A 27520-nucleotide genomic window follows, 5' to 3' on the forward strand; every position below is an offset into this window, starting at 1 on the left:
GAAACAAGTTATGGCTTTTCTGGGCACTGCCAGTTATTACCGAAAATTTGTTTCTCATTTCAGTACTGTGGCCAAGCCTCTTACCGACCTGACCAAGAAAACAATGCCCCGGCTGGTGATCTGGACTCCAGCCTGTGATGAGGCTTTTAACCGGCTGAAGGATGCTTTGATCTGCGATCCTGTCCTGGCTGCTCCAGACTACAAGAGGAGATTCATTGTGCAAACGGATGCCTCTGCTTATGGACTGGGAGCTGTCCTCAGCCAGGTGAATGCAGCTGGGGACGAGCACCCCATCGCCTATCTCAGCCGGAAACTGCTGGACCGAGAAGTGGCCTATGCAACTGTTGAGAAGGAATGTCTGGCTGTAGTGTGGGCCCTTAAGAAACTACGGCCGTATCTGTATGGACGGGAATTCACTGTGGTTACTGATCACAATCCCCTCACCTGGCTGAACAGAGTCTCTGGGGACAATGGACGCTTACTGCGATGGAGCCTGGCTCTGCAGCCCTATAACTTTACCATACAATATAGAAGGGGCAGCCAACACCAAAATGCAGATGGACTGTCCAGGCAAGAGGAGCCTTGAGTCCTGTCAGCCATGCCTGCGTGTACTTAACCAGCGACCTGTAGAGGTCCCTAGTACGTACACAAGTTGGGAGGGGAAGGAATTGTCATGATGTATTTTACCTTCTCACTGTATTTGCTGTAATACTATGTCAGGATGTGATGTCACTTTCCTTTGGTTGTACTTACTGAACACTTTGAAATGTCTTGGGATGTAAGTAACCATACCTTCCCCCCATCTCCTGTGTCTCTGGGCCCATAATGCAATTATCTCTTGTCCACACAGCCAGGGGAACTTCTCATTGTTTCGTAAGCAGAGGATAACGCCAACTACACAAACCTGTAGACATCTCGGAGCCAACCTTCTAGAATCTTCTAGTGGGCCCAACCATTGCATAGACCCCTACCCTTGAGGGGCGGGCCCACGAGCTCAAACAATTCACTCCTGTTTCTAAATGCAGTTGGGAGTTGAGTTTTTGAAGAGGAAGGGAGCGAGATCTGAATCTGCGGACAGACCTCGCCGTCCAGTGGATTGTGTGGGATTTCTGGGACTCTGAAAAGGACTATTACGTTGTGATCTGGCACTTTGGATTATCGGGAGGTGCCCCCGAATCTGTTTTATTTGGACTTGTCGTGTGCTGTTCCTGTATTCCTGTTAGTAAACCTGTTGGATCATCCTCGGCCTGTTGTCTCTCTTTGCTCTGATGTACACCCCGTCACAGGACCGCACACCGTTTTTTTTAAAATTATTTATTTATTTTACTGCACAGTATAGACACGCCCACCGGCTGCTGTGATTGGGTGCAGTGAGACACCTGTCACTCAGCGTGGGGGCGTGTCTCACTGCAACCAATCATAGGCGCCGGTGGGCGGGGAAAGCAGGGAATACGAGATTGTTTAATGAGCGGCCGGCTTTTTCAAAATAGTAAAAGCCGCCGCAGCAGTGTGAATGCCGTGCAGCGCCGCGCCGGTGATCGGGGAACGGTAAGTATGAGAGAGGGGGGGAAACTGACTGACAGACTGTGAGAGAGGGACAGACAGAAAGAGAGACCGACGGACTCCGGGAGATTGACCGACATACACAGAAATAGAAAGAATGGCCGACATCACTAGAAATAAAAACACCAAACGGACACGGACTATAGGTAGATGCATACGTGTTTACTAACGTGTGTGCACATACCCATAGACTTTCATGGTGTCCACGTGTGCGTGCTCCGTGCAGATAACGGACATGCATCCGTGCAAAACGCAAACACATACGGATCACGGACACGCACACACGGACATAATGAAATAACGCACGTGTGACCACAATCATAGATTAACATTGGTGCATGTTTGTCCGTGTCTCCGGTATATACGGAAATGGACCAAACACGCACGTGTTTCACGGACATGTGAAGGGGACCTGAGGTGTAGTTCTCCTTTGGAAGGAGATTGTCTATTATAAAAGGTGGTTACATGTCATATGCGTGCCTTATGATAGTAAGAGAGGGGGTGTTAGTTAGGATGTGGCTTATACTCTTCTCTGTAAGTTGACATGAAGTAATCACGTATTTGAATCTTTTTTTTTCTTCCTGTAAATTCTCTTGTTTACTTTAATAAAGAAAGATTAAACATAAATGACAAGCAAATAATCTGAAAACCATAAGGTTTATTTTCTGACATGAAAATACAGACAAGGATAATCCACACGGTTTCCATTCTGAAAAAAAAAAACTTTTTATGAGTCATTTATTTTTTTCAGGCGTTTCTAAAAACACTTGGTAACAGATATTGGATGAAAAATGGAAAACCTCAGTTTTATATCAGTTTTTGTAAATAGAATGATGAAATGCTATTAGGTTTGTTCTCTGCCTGGATGAGACCGTACAAAAACGAGAATTATGGATGTCTGAATGCAGCCTAAGTGATATTGAAGCTTCTGTGGATCCTTCTCAGATATAGTCAGAGGATTTCTCCAATCTGATAACGGCTTATTCTCAGGATTGGCGGCAATCAATTCACAGAACTGGAAAAGCCCTTTGATACGCCTGATGTAAACCATTTACACCAGGGGTGTACAAAAACTACACAACACTGAAGAGAAAGTCAGAACTCTGAAGTTTTGAACATCAGTGTCTCAGACAGCATCCAGCTCCATCTCTCTGTAGAAGAGATTATGTAGTATTCATTCCAATTGTGAGGAATTTAATACTTATTTAGGGTACTTTTACACTTGCGTTCAGCGCAGGCCGTCACTATGGAGCATAGCGCAGTCCGTTAACGCACTGCGCTATTCTCCATAGACTTGTATGGACGACGCACTGTAACGCAAGTGTCAGCGTTGCATCCGCTGGACAACGCAGCGTCGTTATTTTGACGCTGCGCCAGGCGGATGGAACACTGCATGTAACTTTTTTTGAGCAGCGGAAACCTTTATTTTTCACTGCGCATGCTTTTTTTTTTTTTTTTTAAATCACAAACTATTTTATTTCTCGGTGGCCGAACGTTCAGCTGAGCGCCCGGCCGCCGGCATGTCAGGGCACTCAGCTGAGCGCCCGGCCGCCGGCATGTCAGGGCACTCAGCTGAGCGCCCGGCCGCCGGCATGTCAGGGCACTCAGCTGAGCCCCCGGCCGCCGGCATGTCAGGGCACTCAGCTGAGCGCCCGGCCGCCGGCATGTGAGAGCGCTCGGCCGACGGCTATTAAGAGCGATCAGCTGATCGTTCACAATAGTCGGCTGCCGGTACTGTAAAGAAGAAAAAAAATAACGCTTTCCGTTATTTTGTACGATCCGTAGCATTGCGTTGTGCCACTATATGCAACGCATCCGTTGCATCAGTCACACAACGCAATGCTACGGAAGCCGTCCAACGCAAGTGTGAAACTAGCCTTATTCATGTCACAGATCCAGAATCGAACCATGCATCAAAAGTGCAACTGAAAGAAAAGTAGGTTTAAAAAGCAATCATTGTCAGATATTTCAGCAGTCCTTATTCTGGTCCACTTTAATTAAATGCTCCTACCAAATCCAATCTAGTTATTAATGTTGCAGAGAATTTATCCACTTATATTGAAGGTTCTTTATTAAAAAGTGTGCCCATCATTCCAGGTGAGTTTTCAGTATAAGGTGTGTGTCTGTATTCTTAAAGGGAACCTGTCAGCTGATAAGTCTCTGCCTATATGTGAGAGCAGCAGGTGTCAGTCATTTGGAACAATACACCCAAAAGAAACAAAAAAAAAAAAAAAAAAAAAAAGGCAAATTGGACAATTTTCACCCAACCACTAAAAAATTGACTGTTCAAAATTGTTGGCACCTTTCCAAAATTGTGGATAAACAACTTTGTTTCAAGCATGTGATGGTCGTTCAAACTCACCTGTGGCAAGTAACAAGTGCGGGTAATATGAAAATTACACCTGAAACCAGATAAAAAAGGGGAGACATTGACAGAATCTTTACATTATGTGTCTGTGTATGCCACACTAAGCATGGAGAACAGAACAGTCTGAGGACTTGATATTTTTCAACAATTTTAGTTCTCAACAATCTTAAGGTTACAAGTCCATCGCCAGAAATCTTGATGTTCCTTTGTCCACAGTGCGTAGCATAAGCAAGGAGTGTACAACGCATTGCACTGTAGCTAATTTCCTTGGACGGGGACGACAGAGAAAAGTTGAAAGGTTGCAACGCAGGATAGTCCGGATGGTGGGATAAGCAGGCCCAATCAAGTTCCAAAAAAATTCAAGCTGTCCTGCAGATTCAGAGAGCAATCAGTGTCAGTGCAAACTATCCATCAATATTTGAAGGAATTCAAACACTAAGGCAGAAGACCCAGGAGGATCCCACTGCTGACGCAGATATAAAGACAGCTAGACACCACTTTTTCTAAATCTACGCAAGCCAAATTCCTTGAGGGAAAAGGTCTTCTGGACAGATGAGCTCAAGATAGAGCTATTTAGCAAAGCACATGAATCTATTGTTTACGGACAGTGGAATGAAACAAAGAAAAGAACACAGGACCTACAGTCAAAGGTGGAGGTTCAAAGATGTTTTGGGGTAGTTTTGCTGCCTCTGGCACTGGATGCCTTGACTGTGTCCAAGGCAATATGAAATCTGAAGATTACCAAAGGATTTTGGTTTGCAATGTAGTACCCAGTGTCAGAGATAGGTTTGTGTGCTAGGTCATGGGTCTTCCAGCAGGACAAGGACCCCAAATATGTTTTAAGATGCATCCAGAAATTAATGGAAACAAAGAGCTAAAGAGTTCTGAAGTGGCAGCAATGGGTCTGCATCTAAATCCCTTTGAACATATGTGGAGAGTCCCTAAAATTGCTGTTGGGAGAAGGCACCTTCAAATATGAGAGACCTGGAGCAGTTTGCAAAATAAGATTCCAAAATTCCAGTTGAGAGGTGCAAGAAGATGGTTGATAGTGATCATATTTTTTGAACTAAAAAGACGCACCGGACCATAAGACACACCCTGGTTTTAGAGGAGGAAAATGAAATTTTAAGCAAAAAATGGTCATGACACACTTATGGGGCGAGGATCTGCTGCTGACACTGTTATGGGGGTAATGTCCCCAAATTCTCTACTAAGGTACCCCATCCTGGTAATGATCCTCCTCTGCCTTGTATATTATCCCGTTCCTTGTATATATGCCCCCCATCACATAACGTTTAGGCTGTGTGTGCATGCTGCGTTTTTTGCTGCATTTTTGCGTGTTTTTTTGGGTGCAGTTTTGGTCTCAAAACTGCATGAATTTCCTTCCCCAGGAAAGTCTATGAGATTTCATTTTTGCTGTCCGCACATTGTAAGTTTTTTTGGCTGCGTCATTGTGATGACAACAAAGATGCAGCATGTCAATTCTTTTTGCGTTTTGTCCCTGCGTTTCGGAGGGCTGGTATTTGGCCAGATACTGCTCCCCATATAAAGTCTATGGGGAGCAGAATCTGCCACAAAGGGATAGGAGCAAGCGCTACATACTCACCGATCACCAGTCGACTGTCACACTGCTGCCATGGCAGCTTTTTCATCTTCCGGAGCCGGACACTCATCAGGCTCATAACATATTCACTCCTTCCCTGCTCACCAGTGGCTGTGATTGGTTGCAGGTAGACCAGCTCCCACGCTGAGTGACAGCTGTCTGACTACAGCCAATCACAGACGCCAGGTCTACATCATACAGTAAATTAAATAAATTAAAAAAAAAAAAAAAAAAAAACCAAACACGACGTGTGCTCCCCCAATTTTAATAACCAGCCAAGATAAAAGTCTCACAGCTGGGGGCTGGTATTCTCAGGCTGGGGAGACCCACAAAGCTAAAAATATCAGCCAGCAGCTGCCCAGAATTGCCACAGTCGCGGGACTTTTTCCGCCTCATCCCGACTGCCCTGATGCGGTGGCAATAGGGAGTTAATGGCAGCAGCTGCCACTAAGTCCTAGCTTAGTTATGGCAGGCGTCTATGAGACTCCCCCCCCCCATCACTAAGCTGTAAGTGACAGTAAAGAAACACAATCAACCAAAAAATCCTTTATTTGAAATAAAACAAAAAAAAAGCCGGCTGTTTAGTATGCGCGCACACCCCGCTTACCATCCCGCCCTCCTCTCAGCGTCGGCTTCAGGGCTGAGAGATGATGGGCGTCGGGATGCATTGCATATGAAATGAGGCTGAGCGAGCCCACATGATTACGGTAGGTGTTGCTACAGCCTGCTTCTGCCTCAGATGACCTGCTCCAACACCACCGCACCCCCCTTCTCCGCAGCCATCGGACTGTAAGACGCACCCCCCACTTTCCCCCAAAATTTTGGGGGCAAAAAAGTTCGTCTTATAGTCCGAAAAATACGGTATAAGAAGCAACTGATTGCAGTTAATTATTCCAAAGGGCGTGCAACCAAATATTAAGTTGAAAGTGCCAACAATTTTGTCAAGCCTATTTTTGGAGTTTTCTCCTAAATTATGTTAAGATTGTCTTTTTTTTTTTGTTCCAATACACAGAAAAGGAAATAAACATTCGTAATAAAAAAAAACAAAAAAAAAACCCAAAACACACAAAATGTGTAATTGCTACATTTTTCTGGGAGAAACTTTATTTTAGGATCAATTTCAGGGAGGGTGCCAACACTTTTGGCCTTGACTGTTATATTTTCTAAACTATTGAAAGTGAGCACTCCAGAAGTGGAAAGAACATCATTACCCCATAAACTGACCATGAGCAGGTGCTCCCTGCAAAATTTCAGACAGAGGAGTAAAACAATTATCAGAAGAGTTGCCCAAGAGCCAAGGGACTAGCTGTGAAGAGCTACAGGATGTGGAGTCAGCAGGTACAATTGTTTCAAAGAAAATAAGTAACACACTCAACCTCCATGGCCTGTATGCATGCTCAACACACAAGTCTCCACAACTGAAGAAAAGCATGTTCAAGTAAAGTTTGCTCAACATTTCACTTTCCACTTCAGGATTGTGGCCCCAACAGAGCTCTCTGGGACCTTCAGTAGCCTAGAAATACTTCTGTAACCAATGCCATCTGTATGTTTTCAATAATAGGGTGCGAAGGTCTTGAGATAAGGCACTGGTTTTAGGGGTGCTTCACACATAGCGAGATCGCTACCGAAATCGCTGCTATGTCACGCTTTTTGTGACGCAGCAGTGACCTCATTAGCGATCTCGCTGTGTGTGACACTGAGCAGCGATCTGGCCCCTGCTGTGAGATCGCTGCTCGTTACACACAGCCCTGGTTCGTTTTTTTTATTGTTGCTCTCCCGCTGTGACGCACAGATCGCTGTGTGTGACAGCGAGAGAGCGACGAAATGAAGCGAGCAGGGAGCCGGAGCCGGCATCTGCGGTAAGCTGTAACCAGGGTAAACATCGGGTAACCAAGGTGGTTACCCGATATTTACCTTCGTTACCAGCCTCCGCCGCTCTCACGCTGCCAGTGCCAGCCCCTGCTCCGTGCACATGTAGCTGCAGTACACATCGGGTTAATTAACCCGATGTGTACTGTAGCTAGGAGAGCAGGGAGCCAGCGCTAAGCAGTATGCGCGGCTCCCTGCTCTCTGCACATGTAGCGACGTTATGATCGCTGCTGCTTCTGCTGTGTTTGACAGCTAAGCAGCGATCATAACAGCGACTTACAAGGTCGCTGTTACGTCACAGAAAATGGTGACGTAACAGCAACGTCGCTGTCGCTATGTGTGAACCCAGCCTTACCCCTCAGGAGATGTTTATTGTACGATACCTAGGTAAAGGGGCACCTTGCTAATGAGACACCTTTCTATAGGCCATCAGTGGAACTGAGATTTCAGCTGGTGTCATGACCATGACCGTTGCTTTTTGCACCTCTCATTCCTCATGCGTTTAATACTTTTTCTCTTTGTCAATTCTCATTATTACCCAATGTATGGACATCTATGGTTTGATTTCTTTCCCTGTGTGGTTTGGATGGGTTAATACAGACATCTGATGAGAAATTCATGTCAATAGCACCTTTACAAATATATTTACTTAGAAGGTTGGTGACATGTTCAATACTTATTTCACCCACTGTATATGTATATATAATTATCTGTAGCTGTCACTTTATCACACTTCACTCTGTACCCCAGACTGCATTTGTGTGCCCAATTGTAATGAACTACCTGAAAACCCTGGGCAGTGCCCTGGGGGAGCACTTATGTTCTCAAGATAAAATCCCCATATGATAATATGGTGCATGTGATTATAAAGGCGCTGCAGCCAATCACTGAGCTCGGCAACTCATGCTGTCTACATTGGCAATAGCACTGTAGACATATATTACTTCACCATTCTGGTGTATATAGATCCCCCTTCTTGGCACATTATAGTGTTTATGTCCCCATCCTGTTTTTTGTTCCATTCCTGGTATATATGTCCACCTTCTTGTATATATATGTCCCATCCTGTGCCCCTCCTGGTGTATATACAAGTGCTTCTCAATAAATTAGAATATCAAAAAGTTAGCTTTATTTCAGTTATTCAATACAAAATGTGAAACACATATGCAGGACATTTACAGGTGCATCTCAATAAATTAGAATATCAAATAGTTAATTTATTTCAGTAATTCAATAGAAAGAGGGAATTATATAGAGTCATTGCAAACAGTGATCTATTTCAAGTGTTTATTTCTGCTAATATTAATGATTATGGCTTACAGCCAATGAAAACCCAAAATTCATGATCTCAGAAAAATCTTAAAATTACTTACCAGTAATGATTTTTTCCAGAAGCCACGACAGCGCCACCAGAGAGAGAGGTCCGCCCATCTTAGGACAGGAAACCACTGAAATAAAAGGGCGCCTCCTCTCTCTCGCCTCAGTTTAGTTACAGAGCACAGAGAGGAAAACCAGAAAAACAGGTAAACAGAACAACAACAACAACATATCAGCAAAAAAGAGAACGTCGAGCCACGGAACCCCAAGAGACCGATGGGTGCAGAAAATGAAAGTGGAGGGAAGCAGTGGCGCTGTCGTGGCTGCTGGAAAAAATCATTACTGGTAAGTAATTTAAGATTTTTCCCTTCACCACGACAGCGCCACCAGAGAGATTCGGAAGACAACAACATTAGGGAGGGACCACTGCCTCAAGCACCCGTCTACCAAAGGACAAATCCATCGTGGCCGACAAATCCAAACGATAGTGACGAAAAAAGGTCGTAGGAGAGGACCAGGTTGCAGCCTTACATATCAGATCCAGAGGCACGTCTGCTCGCTCAGCCCAGGATTTTGTCACAGCCCGTGTGGAATGAGCCGTAATACCCTGCGGGACAGGTCTATCCTGAGCTACATAGGCTGCCTTAATAGCCTCCTTAACCCACCTGGCAATCGTGCCCTTGGACGCTGCGAATCCCTTCCTAGGCCCTTGGAAGCAAACAAGGCTTGGGACTGCCTCCAAGGCTTGGTGACCTTAATGTAGTGGCTTAGTACCCTGAGAACATCCAAAGTGTGTAACCTTTCTTCCTTGGGGTCCATAGGCGTTGGGCAGAAGGCAGGAAGGACAATTTTCTAAGAACGATGAAAATACCGAGCTACCTTGGGCAAATATGCGGGATCTGTACGAAGGAGGACCCTATCCTCAAAAAACTGCGTGTAAGTGGGGGTGGGGGGAGACACCGAAAGGGCCTGAAGATCACTAACCCGTCTAGCTGACGTCAGGGCCACTAGCAACGCAACCTTTAGAGTCAGGGTCCATACAGTACATTGGAACAGGGGTTCAAAGGGGGGTCCAGTCAAGGAATCTAAAACCAAATTGAGGTCCCAGGGAGGGAAACTAAGGCGGGGGACCGGCCTGTCCCTCTGACAGGAGATGAACCGTCGAACCCATGTATTGCCTGCGAGGGCAGAACCATAAAATGCGGCCAACGCCAAGACTTGAACCTTCAAGGTACTAACAGATAACCCCAAGTCAAACCCCTTCTGGAGAAATTCCAGAACCTCCCCCACCGGGGGCTCCCCCACGGGACGGACACCGGAGAAGGAGAGAAACTTGTTCCAGACCCTTGCGTAGATCCTGGTAGTAGCTGGCTTGCGACTACGCAAGAGGGTGGAAATCACGCCAGAAGAGAACCCGTGACCTGTTAACAATCGCCTCTCAAATTCCAGGCCGTCAAGTGAAGGCCTGAAACCTGAGAGTGAAGCAGAGGGCCCTGGGAGAGGAGATCTGGCCTCTCCGGGAGGACCCAAGGGTCCGCGACCAACAGCCTCTGGAGCCAGTAAAACCACGCCCTCCGGGGCCAAAAGGGGGCTATGAGGAGCAATCTGGCCTTGTCCTCCCTGGCCTTCTTTAGGACTGCGGGGAGCAATATCAGGGGTGGGAAGGCATACAGCAGACCCCCTCCCCACGGAACCTGAAATGCGTCCACCCCCCAGGGTCTGTCTAGAGGGTTGAGGGAACAGAACCGAGGGACCTGGCGGTTGGACCTGGTAGCAAAGAGGTCGGCCATCGGGCAACCCCACAGATGCACAATCATGCGAAAGACCTCCTTGTGCAGGCACCACTCCCCCTGGCGTACCTGATGCCTGCTCAGGAAGTCGGCCGGGACATTGTCCGTCCCCCGAATATCTAGTGCCGTAAGGGAGGAAAGGTAGCCTTGTGCAAGGGAAAATATGGTGTCTGCTATCCCCATCAGCGAAGACGAGCGAGTGCCCCCCTGGCGGTTGATATAGGAGACGGCGACTCTGTTGTCAGTGAAGATCCTGACGTGAGTACCCTCTAGGTTAGGAAGAAGGGTTTGTAAAGCCTTCCCGATGGCGCGCAATTCCCTGGCGTTCGAGGAGCCCCGACTCTCTAGAGGACTCCAGACACCCTGCACCGCCTGGCCACGGAGATGGCCCCCCCACCCCCATGCGCTGGCGTCGGTAGTGATGACGTCCGAAGGTGGAAGAGACCAAGGAACCCCAGCAGACAGATTCCGAATTTGAATCCATCGGAGGGACCGAAGAGTGTGGGAAGAAAGGGTGATACGCGCGTACAAACACCCTCCTAATAACCGCTGCGCCCTCAACACTTCCTGCTGCAGAACCCGAGTGTGCCACTGTGCCCAGGGAACCGCCGGGATACAGGCAATCAGGGAGCCCAGCAATGACATGGCTGCCCTGAGGGTGAGAACGGTGTGAGAGTACCGAGGAGACCCAAGTGCGGAGAGACAACACCTACTCCCGAGGAAGGAGGCAGAGTTGACAACGAGAGTCCAAGGTGAGGCCCAGGAATTGCTGACTCGTGGAAGGGTCCAGTCTGGACTTTTCTAGATTCATAATCCACCCCAAGGTCCGCAGGATGGAGAATGCAGCCTGAATCTTGGACCTGCAATCGGACTCAGAGGTCCCGACTATTAAAAAAATCGTCCAGATACGGAATGATGAGAATCCCCTCTTCGTGCATGTGGGCCATCACCTCTGCCACCACTTTTGTAAAGACCCACGGGGCCATCGCCAACCCGAAAGGAAGTGCCCGAAACTGGAAGTGACGCAGCACACCATGGAGCTGAAGGGCCACCCTGAGAAACCGCTGATGGGAAGCATGAATCGGAATATGGTAATAAGAGTCACGGAGATCCAGTACCGCCATGAAACACCCGGGAAACAGCAGGTTTATGGCCGACTTCACCGACTCCATCTTGAAGTGATGATACACCAAATGTCTGTTGAGACGACGGAGGTTGATAATCGTCTGAAAGGACCCATCCGGCTTTCCTACCAGGAACAGTGGAGAATAAAACCCGGAACCTTCTTCTCCAGCCAGAATTTTGACCAGGACAGATTTTTGGAGGAGGGTTTCCACCTCCTGCTGTAACGCGAGCTGCCTTTCAAGAGAGCTGCCGAGCGATGTAATGATTAAGGACCCCCGAGAGGTCGACTGGAATTGCAGATGTAAACCCTCAGTAACAATTCCCAGAATCCAAGAACTGGATGAGATCTTGTGCCATGCAGGGAAGAAGAGGGAGAGTCTACCCCCCACTGGAAGAGAGGAATCACCGGGCTGGCTTCTTACCATCCGTAGGGGGCCTGAACATGAAGCCATATCTTTTCCTCTTGTTGTCTCTCCACCCCTCCCTGGATGCTGGTTGCTTACCCTTACTGAATCCCTTCCTCCGGAATGTGCAGTGCGGTGCCTAAAGGGGGCAGAGGAGAAAAAGGGAAACCCCTTCTTTATGTCTCCCGCCTTTTCCAGGATGTCGTCAAGTGGCTTACCAAAAAGATAGGTTCCCTCACACAGCAGAGCGCACAGTCTTGACTTTAACTGCGTGTCCCCCGGCCACCCCTTCAACCAGAGTGACCGTCTAGCAGAGTTCGATATTGCCGCCAATTTGGCAGACAACCAGAGGGTAGCGGCGGAAGCGGCGGCCAAAAAAGCAGTAGCACCCTTGGCACGAGGGAGGTTGGCAAGGATCTGTTCCCGCGGGGCCTCCTACGAAATCTGGTATTCAAGCTGCTGCAACCAGACCATCAGAGAGCGAGCAACACAGGTACCGGCTACAGCAAGACGAAGCGCCCCCGCAGATGTCTTACAGGCAGAACGGAGATAAGTATCAGCCTTCCTGTCCAAAGGGTCCTTCAAGGAACCCAGGTCCTCAAATGGCAGGGAAGACTGTTTTGCCGTCTTAGCCACTGCCACATCCAATTTAGGGCAATGGTCCCAACCAGAACAATCAGACTCCTGGAAGGGATACTTCTTTGTAAACAGGGACAGAGGGTAAGCCCTCCTCTCCGGCTTCTCCCACTGGTCCGCAATCAGGCGCCGCACCTTCTCGTGGAGAGGGAAGGAGCGCCGCCGCTTGTGTTCCAGTCCCCGAAACATGAGATCCTCAAACGATTCAGGATCCTTAGTCTCCACTAGGCCCATGGTAGCCCTGACCGCCTTAATCAGGTGATTCACTTCCGCAGTCGGGAAACACGGTTTTCCACCCTCCACTAGGCCCATGGTAGCCCTGACCGCCTTAATCAGGTGATTCACTTCCGCAGTCGGGAAACACGGTTTTCCACCCATATCGTCCCCAGAGGATGAACCTGGAGAGGAAGACGAGGAACCGGAAGCAGAGTCTGAGGCCTCTCCCGACTCCCGATCCTGCATCCTGGTTTTGCCGGAGGTGGCCAGGATGTTTTGAGGAGAGAAAACTCCTTCAGGGACTCCCTGACCTCTGCCCTAATGACCTCCTTGAGACTAGAGGCAATGTCAGGCGCTTCCTCAGCAACCGTCTTCTGGATGCAGAGTTTACACAACTTCTTCCGGTAATCAGAGGGGAAGCACAGAGGGCACACTCCTTATGTTTGATTTTCTCAGATCTCTTCCTAGGCTTGTCCTAAGAAGAGCATAAAAAGGAAAAAAGAAAAAAAAAAAAAAAAAAAAAAAAGAAGAAGAAGAGAAAAAAAATACCTAATAATGGGAATAGGCAACCCCAAATAATACTCACCCACAGCAGGCCATACGGTACTGGGTCAGGTGAACGAGACGGTCTCTTGGGACTCCGGCGTGGAGGTGAGGATCTCTTGGTGGGACGCCCTCCACTGGAGAGACTTCCACCACTGCCATGGCGATGTGCCTGCTTCTGCGGGCGTTTGTCAGGGAGATCACCCTCCTGGGATCCTTCCCTAAGCTCTTCCATACTGTGGTGTGGACGAGAGCGCCGCAGAACGCCTCCAGCCACACTTTATGCGGTGGAGGCAGAGAAGCGATGGGCAGCGCCATCTTGGAGTCCACCGCGCATGCGCAGAGCCGACTTCCACATCCGATGACGTCACCGCCGGACCCGGAACCAGACTGCAGGGAAAGCACTGCGCCGCGCTCCCAGTGCAGGGCCAGCCACCGGGCGCCGAGACAGGGGCGCAAGCGGAGCAGGAGCGGTGAAACCTCCAGGGCCAGCCACCGGGCGCAGAGCAGCGATACCGGGACATGGAGCGGGACACAGCAAGGACAGCCACCGGGCGCCGATACAGGACCCGCTGCCAGACCACTGCAGGGCCAGTCACCGGACGCTGAGCAGGTGAGTGCAGGACAGGGAGGGGATCATACCCCAGACCTCCAGGATGCCCAGAAAAAAAAAAAAATCCATGCACCCTGGAAAAAAAGGAAAAAACGCCGTCCTTCACTGTGGCAGCGCCACAGCTATTCAGGGTGTCCCATCTTCGGACAGGAAACCAAACTGAGGCGAGAGAGAGGAGCCACCCTTTTATTTCAGTGGTTTCCTGTCCTAAGATGGGTTGACCTATCTCTCTGGTGGCGCTGTCGTGGTGAAGGGAAAATTAGAATTACCACTAAACACCCGCAAAGGCTTCCTAAGCATTTAAAATGATCCCTTAGTCTGGTTCAGTAGGTTACACAATCATGGGGAAGACTGCTGACTTGACAGATGTCCAGAAGACAGTCATTGACACACTCCACAAGGAGGGTAAGCCACAAAAGGTCATTGATAGAGAAGCTAGCTGTTCACAGAGTGCTGTATCCAATCATATTAATGGAAAGTTGAGTGGAAGCAAAAAGTGTGGTATAAAGAGGTGCACAAGCAACCGGAATAACCACAGCCTTGATAGGATTGTTAAGAAAAGGCCATTCAAAAATTTGGGGGCGATTCACAAGGAGTGAACTGCTGCTGGAGTCAGTGCTTCAAGAGCCACCACACACAGATGTATCCAGGACATGGGCCACAATTGTCGCATTCCTTGAATCAAGCCACTCATGACCAATAAATAACGCCAGAAGCGCCTTACCTGGGCCAAGGAGAAAAAGAACTGGACTGTTGCTCAGTGGCCCAAGGTGTTTTCAGATGAAAGTAAATCTTGTATTTCATTGGGAAATCAAGGTCCCAGAGTCTGAAGGGAGAGTGGAGTAGCCACAATCCTAGCTGTTTGAGGTCTAGGGTGAAGTTTCCACAATCAGTGATGGTTTGGGGAGTAATATCTGCTGGTGTAGGTCCACTGTGTTTTATCAAGACCAAAGTCAGCGCAGCCGTCTACCTGGAAATTTTAGAGCACTTCATGCTTCCCTCTGCCAACAAGCTTTCTGGAGATGGAAATTTTATTTTGCATCAGGACTTGGCACCTGTCCACACTGCCAAAAGTACCAATAGCTGGTTTAATAACCTCAGTATCACTGTGCTTGATTGGCCTGCAAACTCGCCTGACCTAAACCCCATAGAGAATCCATGGGGTATTGACAAGAAGAAGATGAGAGACACCAGACCCAATAATGCAGAGGAGCTGAAGGCTGCTATCAAAGTAACCTGGGCTTCCATAACACCTCAGCAGTGCCACTGGCTGATCGCCTCCATGCCACACCGCATTGATGCAGTAATTCCTGCAAAAGGAGCCTCGACCAAGTACTGAGTGCTGACTTTTGAGTAGGCCAACATTTCTGAGTTTAAAATCATTTTTTTTTCAGTTGGTCTTATATAATATTCTAATTTTCTGAGATAATGACTTTTGGGTTTTCATTGGCTGTAAGCCATAATTATCAAACTTAAAGAAATAAACACTAGAAATAGATCACTCTGTGTAATGACTATATAAGTCTTTCCCATTTTGTATTGAATGAACTTTTTGATGATACAGTGGAACCTCGCTTAACGAGTAAACCAGTTAGCGAGTATTTTGCTTAACAAGCAAAGCTTACTGTAAATTTGTAACTCTGTTTACAAGCAAGCTTTGCTGTACAAGCAAAATACTCACCGCACACACTTCCGGGTCCATACATCCACGCACGCACAAACACGCACACAGATTATGCTCACCTTACCTTCCATTCCCTCGCCGGCCTCCTGGGACTTGCAGTTCGTTGGTATATGATGTGTATCGGTAACCCAAAGGCAGCGAGCTGGCCAATCAGAGGCAAGCGGCTCCTGCCTTTGACGTCAGCGCGCTGGGAGCGGAAGGTCCGGCATCGGTCACGATGGTTATCGATACACATCATGTACCGGCAAACTACAAGTTTCGAGAGGCCGGCGAGGGAACGGAAGGTAAGGTGAGCATAATCTGTGCGTGTTTGTATGTGTTTGGAATGGCACAATAGGGGACCAGGATGGGACATTTAACAAGTTGTGGAACAAATTGTCTGCATTGCAATGATTTCCTATGGGAAATCTTGCTTTCCTGAACGAGTAACTTGGTTAACAAGCACAGTCCCAGAACGGATTGTTCTCGTTAACCAAGGTTCCACTGTATTTTAATTTATTGAGATGCACCTGTAAATGTCCTGCAGGTTATCTGTTTACCTGCACAAATGTATCATTGCATTTATACCACCAATTACCACTAATTCCAAAATTTCATTGTTGTCAATGCCTTAGCCATTTTTTATTTATTTTTATTTTTTTTTTAAAACAATTGATTTCACACTTTTTTACTATGAGAAAAATTAAAAACGATTAGAAAAGGTATGGGTAGAATTTTGGCATAAAGTACAAGATTTGTGATTGCATTTCTATATAAAAAAAGAGGCAACGTTAGAAGTAGCAGTTTGTACAAAATTCCGTATTAGTGTGCGCCATTTGGTCTCTTGTTCTTTTCTAAAATCGAGAAGTCTGCCAATCACCATCCAAAGAAAATCGCAATTTGTGCAAAATGTAAGCACTGACTTGTGACATTTGTCACATTGGTCTCATACACCTAACAGTGGGGAAGTTAGAACTATGCTTAAAAAATTATTCTAGCTTATTCGTTCTGTAAAACTAGTACAAATGAATTCTGAAGAATATCATAATGACAAATTAGTTATTGAAAGCACGCCTCAAATTGTAAGTAGAACGTGGCAAATTTTGAAGCAAATTGTTACATCTAGTTTTGCATCCATTTACTGTGTGTTTAAGGCCGGATACAAATATCTGTATCAGGTGGTCTGGGTGTGGACCACCCATGGGTCTCCTGACCCGAACGTTATAGCCTTATATATACACCTATGAGGCGGTCTAGCTCGATCAGGAGACCGGTGGCCGTTCTGTGCATCTGATGTGTGAATCTACACTTTTTCTTGACCATTCAAAAAGTGTTGTGTGGTTTAAAATGTTCCAACATTATTGGCACAAATAATTTAAAACCAAGTAACCAAAAAGGTGGCATAATCGTATGAAAAACAATATATGTAAAAATGTGCCAAAATTATTACACAACATCGAAAATTGTGGTAAAGTTAGTGTACTTTCAGCAGTCTGCATGCTAGTAAATCTGTACCATAGTGCGCATGAATCCTTGCCTACATGTTTTCTTTATGTAAAGCAGGCTGACAAAAATTCAAGAGAGTCACTTAACAAGAAAGTAAGCCATTGATCATATAAACTATAAGTTAACATACAAATTGTATCCACTTAGAGCGGCTTGCGGGCCACATCCAGCCCTCTGGCTGCTCCAGTCTGGCCCAAAGGACGCACTATGCTCTCCGCATCCTGAGGATGCAGATAGCGGTGAACACATTGGTGGAGGACGGAGCCATCAGCTCCTCCTTCCACAATTCGCCTTGAGTATCTGAGACAGCAGACATAATGATGTCATGTCAGAGTCTGTTCTGTGAGTGCACTGGAGACCGGAGCAGAGCGCAGCAGCGGGGAAACGGGAGGGAGATGTGTTTTTTGTTTCGTTCTACCAAATATGAGCGATGTGTGGCTGTACATATAAGGGCTATGTGGGGGCTCATTCTCTCTCTCTCTATATATATGGGATATATGGGGGGGGGGGCTCAATGTATATGGGATGCTATGTGTGGGCTCATAATGTATATAGCAGGGCTATATGAGAGAACATACTGTATATAAGGAGGCTTATACTCTAAGGAGATTATTTGGTGTTGATACTGTATATAGAGAGACTGTTGGGGCTCATACTGTGTATAAGGAAGTTATATGGGGGCTCATACAGTGTACAAAGAGGCTATGTGAGGGCTCTTATTGTATATACAAGCACTATGTGGAGGCTCATACTCCATATAGGGGCTAAGTGGTAACTCATACTGAATATAGTAGGCTATTTATGGGCTCATACTGTATATAGGAGGCTATGTGGGGGCTCATACTGTATATAGGAGGGTTATGTGGGGGCTCATACTGTATATAGGAGGGTTATGTGGGGGCTCATACTGTATATAGGAGGGTTATGTGGGGGCTCATACTGTGAATTGAAGAGTTGTGTGTGGGCTGGTACAGTATATAGGAAAGTTGTGAGCATACTTTATTCTACTCAATATTAAGTGACAATATTAATACAAGATTATATTAATATTGAGAAAAATTAATTTCTGCCTGCACAATATTCACAGACTCATGTGGCCCACCAGGAAAATTAATTCCCCAACCCTGACTTAGACAATATTCTAAGAGCAGCAAAATCATCCAAGACTGCAGAGTAACGTAGTCAATATTTACCTACTGAATCACATGCCACTAGAAAGCAACAATGTTCCGGTAGTCCATAAAGGTAATGCAACAATGACATTAGTCCATTATTCACGTGACCACTGCAGCCAATCAATGCCTTAAGCAGATATTTTCTGCACATGCCATCATCAGTAGCAAGTGATTGACTGCAGCATTCACAACTGATTGATGTGATGACATTGCTGAATGACCTTCAGGGTTTATTAGAGCAGCGGTGCTGTCGGAGAATAGGATATCACATTATGCTTCAAAGCCTCAGTCAGACATCTGTTTATCACAGCTAGAACATGTACCTATTAGGCTATGTGCGCACGTTGCGTTCTATTACGCAGCGTAAAATAGTCACTGCATGTGCGTCTCAGAAAGCAGCCGAAAAGCTGCGTTCTGAGACATATTCGGCAGAACGCAACGTGCGCACATTCCTGCAGAATTCATGCGTTCTGGATGCTTGCTCTGCCATGGGAAAAGCATCCAGAGCGCACATTTTTGACAGTGCGGTCCCACTCGGCTCTGCTGCATCCCCATAGACTTGCAGCAGAGCCGACTGGGACCGGAATGTCAAAAAGAACACAGAGACGGCTGCGGGAGACGGCTGCGGGAGACGGCTGCGGGAGACGGCTGCGGGAGACGGCTGCGGGAGACGGCTGCGGGAGACGGCTGCGGGAGACGGCTGCGGGAGACGGCTGCGGGAGACGGCTGCGGGAGACGGCTGCGGGAGACGGCTGCGGGAGACGGCTGCGGGAGACGGCTGCGGGAGACGGCTGCGGGAGACGGCTGCGGGAGACGGCTGCGGGAGACGGCTGCGGGAGACGGCTGCGGGAGACGGCTGCGGGAGACGGCTGCGGGAGACGGCTGCGGGAGACGGCTGCGGGAGACGGCTGCGGGAGACGGCTGCGGGAGACGGCTGCGGGAGACGGCTGCGGGAGACGGCTGCGGGAGACGGCTGCGGGAGACGGCTGCGGGAGACGGCTGCGGGAGACGGCTGCGGGAGACGGCTGCGGGAGACGGCTGCGGGAGACGGCTGCGGGAGACGGCTGCGGGAGACGGCTGCGGGAGACGGCTGCGGGAGACGGCTGCGGGAGACGGCTGCGGGAGACGGCTGCGGGAGACGGCTGCGGGAGACGGCTGCGGGAGACGGCTGCGGGAGACGGCTGCGGGAGACGGCTGCGGGAGACGGCTGCGGGAGACGGCTGCGGGAGACGGCTGCGGGAGACGGCTGCGGGAGACGGCTGCGGGAGACGGCTGCGGGAGACGGCTGCGGGAGACGGCTGCGGGAGACGGCTGCGGGAGACGGCTGCGGGAGACGGCTGCGGGAGACGGCTGCGGGAGACGGCTGCGGGAGACGGCTGCGGGAGACGGCTGCGGGAGACGGCTGCGGGAGACGGCTGCGGGAGACGGCTGCGGGAGACGGCTGCGGGAGACGGCTGCGGGAGACGGCTGCGGGAGACGGCTGCGGGAGACGGCTGCGGGAGACGGCTGCGGGAGACGGCTGCGGGAGACGGCTGCGGGAGACGGCTGCGGGAGACGGCTGCGGGAGACGGCTGCGGGAGACGGCTGCGGGAGACGGCTGCGGGAGACGGCTGCGGGAGACGGCTGCGGGAGACGGCTGCGGGAGACGGCTGCGGGAGACGGCTGCGGGAGACGGCTGCGGGAGACGGCTGCGGGAGACGGCTGCGGGAGACGGCTGCGGGAGACGGCTGCGGGAGACGGCTGCGGGAGACGGCTGCGGGAGACGGCTGCGGGAGACGGCTGCGGGAGACGGCTGCGGGAGACGGCTGCGGGAGACGGCTGCGGGAGACGGCTGCGGGAGACGGCTGCGGGAGACGGCTGCGGGAGACGGCTGCGGGAGACGGCTGCGGGAGACGGCTGCGGGAGACGGCTGCGGGAGACGGCTGCGGGAGACGGCTGCGGGAGACGGCTGCGGGAGACGGCTGCGGGAGACGGCTGCGGGAGACGGCTGCGGGAGACGGCTGCGGGAGACGGCTGCGGGAGACGGCTGCGGGAGACGGCTGCGGGAGACGGCTGCGGGAGACGGCTGCGGGAGACGGCTGCGGGAGACGGCTGCGGGAGACGGCTGCGGGAGACGGCTGCGGGAGACGGCTGCGGGAGACGGCTGCGGGAGACGGCTGCGGGAGACGGCTGCGGGAGACGGCTGCGGGAGACGGCTGCGGGAGACGGCTGCGGGAGACGGCTGCGGGAGACGGCTGCGGGAGACGGCTGCGGGAGACGGCTGCGGGAGACGGCTGCGGGAGACGGCTGCGGGAGACGGCTGCGGGAGACGGCTGCGGGAGACGGCTGCGGGAGACGGCTGCGGGAGACGGCTGCGGGAGACGGCTGCGGGAGACGGCTGCGGGAGACGGCTGCGGGAGACGGCTGCGGGAGACGGCTGCGGGAGACGGCTGCGGGAGACGGCTGCGGGAGACGGCTGCGGGAGACGGCTGCGGGAGACGGCTGCGGGAGACGGCTGCGGGAGACGGCTGCGGGAGACGGCTGCGGGAGACGGCTGCGGGAGACGGCTGCGGGAGACGGCTGCGGGAGACGGCTGCGGGAGACGGCTGCGGGAGACGGCTGCGGGAGACGGCTGCGGGAGACGGCTGCGGGAGACGGCTGCGGGAGACGGCTGCGGGAGACGGCTGCGGGAGACGGCTGCGGGAGACGGCTGCGGGAGACGGCTGCGGGAGACGGCTGCGGGAGACGGCTGCGGGAGACGGCTGCGGGAGACGGCTGCGGGAGACGGCTGCGGGAGACGGCTGCGGGAGACGGCTGCGGGAGACGGCTGCGGGAGACGGCTGCGGGAGACGGCTGCGGGATCAGAATGAACTCGGGTGAACTTCACCCGACTTCATTGTGATCGCGCGGCTCTGTCCGTGTGCCGCAGCTTGATTTGCGGTCACAGGTGAAGGACTCACCTGTGACCGCAAATCTGAGTGACTGCAGTGAGCCGCGCGAACACCGGTACCGTCACTCATGTTACCCGCGGCCAGCTCGAGTCCTCCACCCGAGACCTGTGGCCGCGGGTAACCTGAGAGACGTTCCCGCACACATCCCGACATTCCCGCACACATCCCGACACTACAACCCTCATCATCACCGCACACACACCGGCATTACCTCAATGACGTCCCCGCTGACAGCGCGACTCACTTCAGTTGCTGCATGGAGCAGACAGGAGCGGCAGTATTGTACTGCCGCTCCTGTCAGCTTCATGTAGCAGAGCTGGATGTGTCGCGGGACCTCGTGGATTACGCTGGACCTGGAGGTGTGTTTGGGGATTTTAATAAAGTGGTGAAAGAGGGTGTTTTTTGTCTTTTACTTCAAATAAAGGATTTTTCGGGTGTATGTGTTTATTTACTTTCACCAGGTTAATGATTGGGGGTGTCTCAGACACCTGCAACGATTAACTAGGACTTAGTGGCAGCTATGGGCTGCTACCATTAACTCCTTATTACCCAGATTACCACCGCACCAGGGCAGTTCTGGACGAGCCAGGTACAGTCCCGGGACTGTCGCATCTAATCCATGCGGCAATTCCGGGGCGGCTGCTAGCTGATATTTTTAGGTTGGGGCGCCCCATAACGTGGGGCTTCCCATCCTGAGAATACCAGCCTTCAGCCGTGTGGCTTTACCCTAGCTGGTATCAAAATTGGGGGGACCGCACGCCGTTTTATTTTTTTAATTATTTATTTTACTGCACTACATAGACCCGCCCACCGGCAGCTGTGATTGGTTGCAGTGAGACAACTGTCATGGGGGCGTATCTGACTGCAACCAATCATAGGCGTCGGTGGGCGGGGGAAGCCGGGAATAGGAGATTGAATAATGGGCGGCCGGCATTTTCAAAAGCAGGAGAAGCCGCCGGAGCAGTGTGACAGCTGTGCAGCTGATCGGTGAGTATGAGAGAGGGGGGGAGAGGGATAGACTGACAGAGAGAGAGTGACCGACCGACAGGGAGACAGAGAAACACCAATATTACAACCAATACGCACAAAAGAAGTGACATGTCACTTCTTAGAACGAGCGCTTCGGGTAGCAGCTGAAGCGCTGCGCTCTAATATGCCACGTGCGCACGGCTCCTGCATAATCTTCATAGATTATGCTGGGGACGCAGGACGCATGCAGTTACGCTGCGGTGCAGATCGCAGCGTAACTGCATGTAAATACGCAACGTGCGCACATAGCCTTAGGGTGCGTGCCCATGATCAGTATTTGCAGCGGTTTGGACGCAGCACACATTAGCTGCGTCCAAACTGCTGCGGTGAACAGTACAAGCACAGTGGATGGATTTCTAGAAATCCCATGCCCACTTTGCTTTTTTTTTTTTTTTTTTACCAAAACACTGACCTGCGGTGTGTCTTTCCAGACCACAGCATGTAAATGGTTTGCTGCGGATTCGCATACGTCCTCCATAGGGAGAACACAAGCGAGATACCGCAGTGCACTGAACCCTGATCGTGGGTACAAGCAGCTGCGTTCCCCTGCAGACGAGACGCGCGGCTCCCCCAGTCAGGACTCACTGCGTTCTAAATGCAGGAAGTCCTGATCGTGGGCATATACCCTTATAATCTATGGGCTTTTCACATGTTCTACCATATGCACCCCCCTCCCCTGCAAAGAAAAAAAACAAAACAAAATGATGGCCTGTGTTTTTCATTTGAGTTGTGGATAAAACTTTCCATTGCAAATCTTTGGTTTCCTGCCAAACAAAGAGTATATGTATGTAGTCACCCATGTACTGTCTGTTTTTAACAATACAATAGATAGAAGGAGCTTTAAAATGTTTAATTTGCAAGAAAATCACTGAGGAAATATGGACACACTAAGCAAACACGGATGTAAGTCTGATCCACACATTGGGCTAAACACTACAGGTATTAGAGGTGAATATCTGAGATCCAAACACATCAGCACAAATCCACCAGATAGACAAAGCTACACCGAGAGATATCTCAAACAGCCATTTATTAAGTCATCAATCTGCTGGTAAGGTGGGGGGAATGGGGGGGGGGCTATGCCATTTCATACTAATGATTTACTACACAGTAAGGCTGCTTTCACTCTGCGTTTTTTTAACATGCATCATGAACTTTTTTTAACGCAAAAACGGATCCAGTGCAAATGCGTTTTCATTTCAATGGACTCGCGTCAACATGCGTTCACATGCGTTATAGTGAGGATCCAGCGACTTGCAGTGTTTTAACTTTTTTCAAAAACGCTACTTGTAGCGCTTTTGAGCTGCGTCCAAATACTGTTTTTCACTGGATCCTGACTATACTGCACGCAAATGTATGTTAACGCTGGCATGCTGATAGACAGGATCCTGCTTGCTCTACTGAGCATGCCCAGAAACCAGCCTGTCGTGATCAGTCCCTCTCTCCCCCGCCTGAGAGTGTCAGACGCTCGTAACCAAGGTAAATATCGGGTAACCAAGCAAAGCGCTTCGCTTAGTTACCCGATGTTTACCTTGGTTACCAGCATCTGCAGCTGTCAGACTGGGAGCCGGCATCTATCACGTTCAGTTCCCCTCACTCCCGATCACTTGACTCCAATGCCCGCCCATAAACTTCAAGTGACAGGATCCTGCAAAATAACACATGCGTTTGCATGCGTTTTTCTTTGTAAAAACAGGATCCACTTTTAGGGTATGTGCGCACTAGGCGTTTTTGCCACGTTTTTAACCGCGTTTTTGTGCTGAAAACGCAGTGACATTGCTTCCCCAGCAATGTCAATGGGTTTTCATAAGAGCTGTCCGCACACAGCGTTTTATTTTAGCTGCGTTTTTGTGGTGACCACAAAAACGCAGCATGTCAATTATTTCTGCATTTTCCACTGCGTTTTTTACTCATTGAATTCAATGAGATGTTAAAAACGCAATGAAAAACGCATATAGCCGCGTTTCTATGACTAAAAACGCAGCTATAAACGCAAGGGGTGGGTACTACAGTGACGTGTACAGGAAGAGGATTCCTTCTGTTGGTAAACACAGAAGCATGAATCCTCACGGTACCGTCACCGCTGCGTCCACCTCCCGTCCTGTGCATGTCAGCTCCGTGCGGCGCCATGTCTGGGCGGGAGGTGGAGGCAGCGGCGAAAACCAAAGTGAACAGTAGAAAAAAAAAAAATGTCATATATACTCACCTGTCTGCAGGGTCCCGGTGCCATGCCCGCTCCCATCTCCTCCCAGTAGCGCCGCTCTGGCTGTGTACAGTCTCCCTGGGGCAGGACCTTGCTTGCAGGACCTGGCGGTGGATCACCTGATGCAGTCACCTGACGCATCAGCTGATCGTAGTCTCGCCGGCTTTTTCGCGCCCGGCCGGCTATCAGCTGATCCTGCCGTCAGGAGACTTAATCAGCTGATTACCGGCAGCTCCTGCAGCGATCGGACGGGATCAGACTCCTGTCCAATTGATCGCTGCAGGAGCTGCCGGTAATCAGCACAGCACATAAGTGAGTATTATTTTTTTTTTTTCTACTGATGCATCAACTGATTGTATAATCGGCTTTTATACAATCAGCTGATGTGTGATGTGATTCAGCCCCTAGAACCTGACACATCATCTGATCGATTTGCCTTCCAGCAAACCGATCAGATGATATTGGATCCGGATTGGATGGCGCGGGACCCTGACCCAGGATTACTGCGGAGGGGGGGGTTCTTTATTTCAATAAAGATGGAGTCACTAATTGTGTTGTGTTTTATTTCTAATAAAAATATTTTTCTGTGTGGTGTTGTTTTTTTTTTTTATCATTACTAGAAATTCATGGTGGCCATGTCTAATATTGGCGTGACACCATGAATTTCGGGCTTAGGGCCAGCTGATAATATACAGCTAGCCCTAACTCCATTATTACCTAGCTAGCCACCCGGCTTCAGGGCAGCTGGAAGAGTTGGATACAGCGCCAGAAGTTGGCGCTTCTATGAAAGCGCCATTTTTTGGGGTGGCTGCGGACTGCAATTCGCAGTGGGGGTGCCCAGAAATCTTGGGCACCCTGCACTGTGGATTCCAATCCCCAGCTGCCTAGTTGTACCCGGCTGGACTCAAAAATTAGGCGAAGCCCACGTCATTTTTTTTTTTTAACTATTTCATGAAATTCATGAAATAATTAAAAAAAAAGGGCTTCTCTATATTTTTGGTTCCCAGCCGGGTACAAATAGGCAGCTGGGGGTTGGGGGCAGCCCGTACCTGCCTGCTGTACCCGGCTAGCATACAAAAATATGGCAAAGCCCATGTCATTTTTTTTTTCTTTTTGGGCAAAAAACTGCATACAGTCCTGGATGGAGGATGCTGAGCCTTGTAGTTCTGCAGCTGCTGTCTGCTCTCCTGCATACAATGAACATTTTGAAGAAGGAAATGACATCAGACTTTTTTTTTTTTCATCAACAATCTTTAATGGCATTGTGCACTGATTAAAAACGCAGTGAGCAAAAACGCAGCAAAAAACGCACCAAATAGCGGCAAAAACGCATGCGTTTTTGCCGCGTTTTTTAAGACAAAAACGCACATAAAAACGCAGCGTGAAAAAAACGCCTAGTGCGCACATACCCTTAAACGTTCATGACATGTAAAAAAAACAGTGTGAAAGCAGCCTAAGCTGACAGCGCATGTCATTGGGGTCTGGTCGCACGTTCCAAGCACAATATCTAGAAGCAGGCTTAAAGGAGCTGTCCATAGACCACTCTTCTCAATTACAATATTACTCACTTGGAATAAAACACCTCATACTGGACTGTTGTTCCAGTTCTTTTAGCGGTCACTGATATTCAGAGGGTCAGAGCAGCTCTCACTTCTCCTGGGCGTCAGTTTCGGCAGCAAAGTGGCCCGTGATTGTCTGCAGGGGTCACATGATGCTCAGTCACTTGATGCCACTGGAGAGGCTATGAGGCAATTTTATTCCAGCTGTGGGAATATTGTAATTGAGAAACCGGTCTGTCCCTGCTGTTTCCAGTGTCTGCTATTGGCAAAAGCGCTGCAGCCAATCAATGAACTCAGCTCTGGGAGGCTCATACCGTGTACTCTCTCTGGCAGAGGCATGACGGTCAATGATTGTCTGCAGCGCTGGCGACAAGAACAGACACTAGCAGCGGTGGCCACTCAGAGCGGGGTCTGGGGTGGAGTAGTCAGGATGGCACTGGGATCATTCAGGACCCCTGTTCCAGCACTGAACACCCCCTCTAATAGTGTATGTGATTGTTATAATCTGCAATTAATGACTGACATGGAAAACTTACTATTTCTCCACCCAAGGAATAAGCTTCTGCTTCTTGCCGTCAGCACCGCTGCCAGAAGTGGAGGCTGAAGTCTTCTCCTTCAGTGGCTTCGTGCTGATGGACGTTCCGCCCTTCAGAAACGCCTGCATTCTGTATGGCAGCACCGAGCTCCGCGCTGACCCCGTACACTGCACTTACTGCCGCTCTCAGGCTTCAACCCCGGTATCCAGCGCGCCAAAACCGCGCCAAGCGCTTCAGGTCACGTGACTGTCAGCGTAAGTACGCTGGTAAACTAGCAGCCATGTGACCGGACCTACAGTGACGTCGGTGAGTCACGTGACAAATTCATGCACGGAGTGTCGGGCTGTGGTGTGTGAGGCTGAGCAGCATGTCCTCCTCAGTGTGTGATGTGGAGCCGGACTAACAGGCAGCCGAATACAGATTGGAAAATGGAATCACCAGGGAGGGTGTGTGCCAAGGAAGGGGGAACTCACCCCGGCTAAGAAATACAGAAGAGACTACACAGGATACCCAATACATAGCTAATATATACACAGTATATAACCCGTATGCACAATATACGACCACTACATAACCCATAGATAACCAATACATAGCTAATACATGGCCAGTACATGCACAATATATATTATTATTATTATTGTTTATTTATAGAGCACCATTGATTCCATGGTGCTGTACATGAGGGGGTTACATACAGAATACATGTACACGTTACAATAGACAGACTAGCACAGGGGGAAGAGGGCCCTGCCCTTGCGGGCTTACATCCTAAAGGATTTTGGGGAGGAGACAGTAGGTGGGGTGTAGGTGGGGCGGCAGCTCCGCACGGTGGTGGGGCGGCAGCTCCGCACGGTGGTGGGGCGGCAGCT

The 27520-nt window shown here is 49.8% G+C and overlaps 1 protein-coding gene across 1 annotated transcript in view; it reads right to left on the reverse strand.

Moving 5' to 3' along the window:
- RFC4 (replication factor C subunit 4) overlaps positions 1–26891 on the reverse strand; it is a 71696-nt gene extending 44805 nt beyond the window's left edge. Inside the window, exon 1 of the mRNA XM_075338540.1 lies at positions 26649–26891. Coding sequence (XP_075194655.1) covers positions 26649–26776 — 128 coding nt within the window. The 5' untranslated portion in view covers positions 26777–26891. The remainder of the gene's footprint in view (positions 1–26648) is intronic.
- Between the last annotated feature and the right edge of the window lie 629 nt (positions 26892–27520).

Source organism: Anomaloglossus baeobatrachus, chromosome 3 (genome assembly GCF_048569485.1).
Source record: "Anomaloglossus baeobatrachus isolate aAnoBae1 chromosome 3, aAnoBae1.hap1, whole genome shotgun sequence".
Classification (NCBI taxonomy): Eukaryota; Metazoa; Chordata; class Amphibia; order Anura; family Aromobatidae; genus Anomaloglossus; species Anomaloglossus baeobatrachus.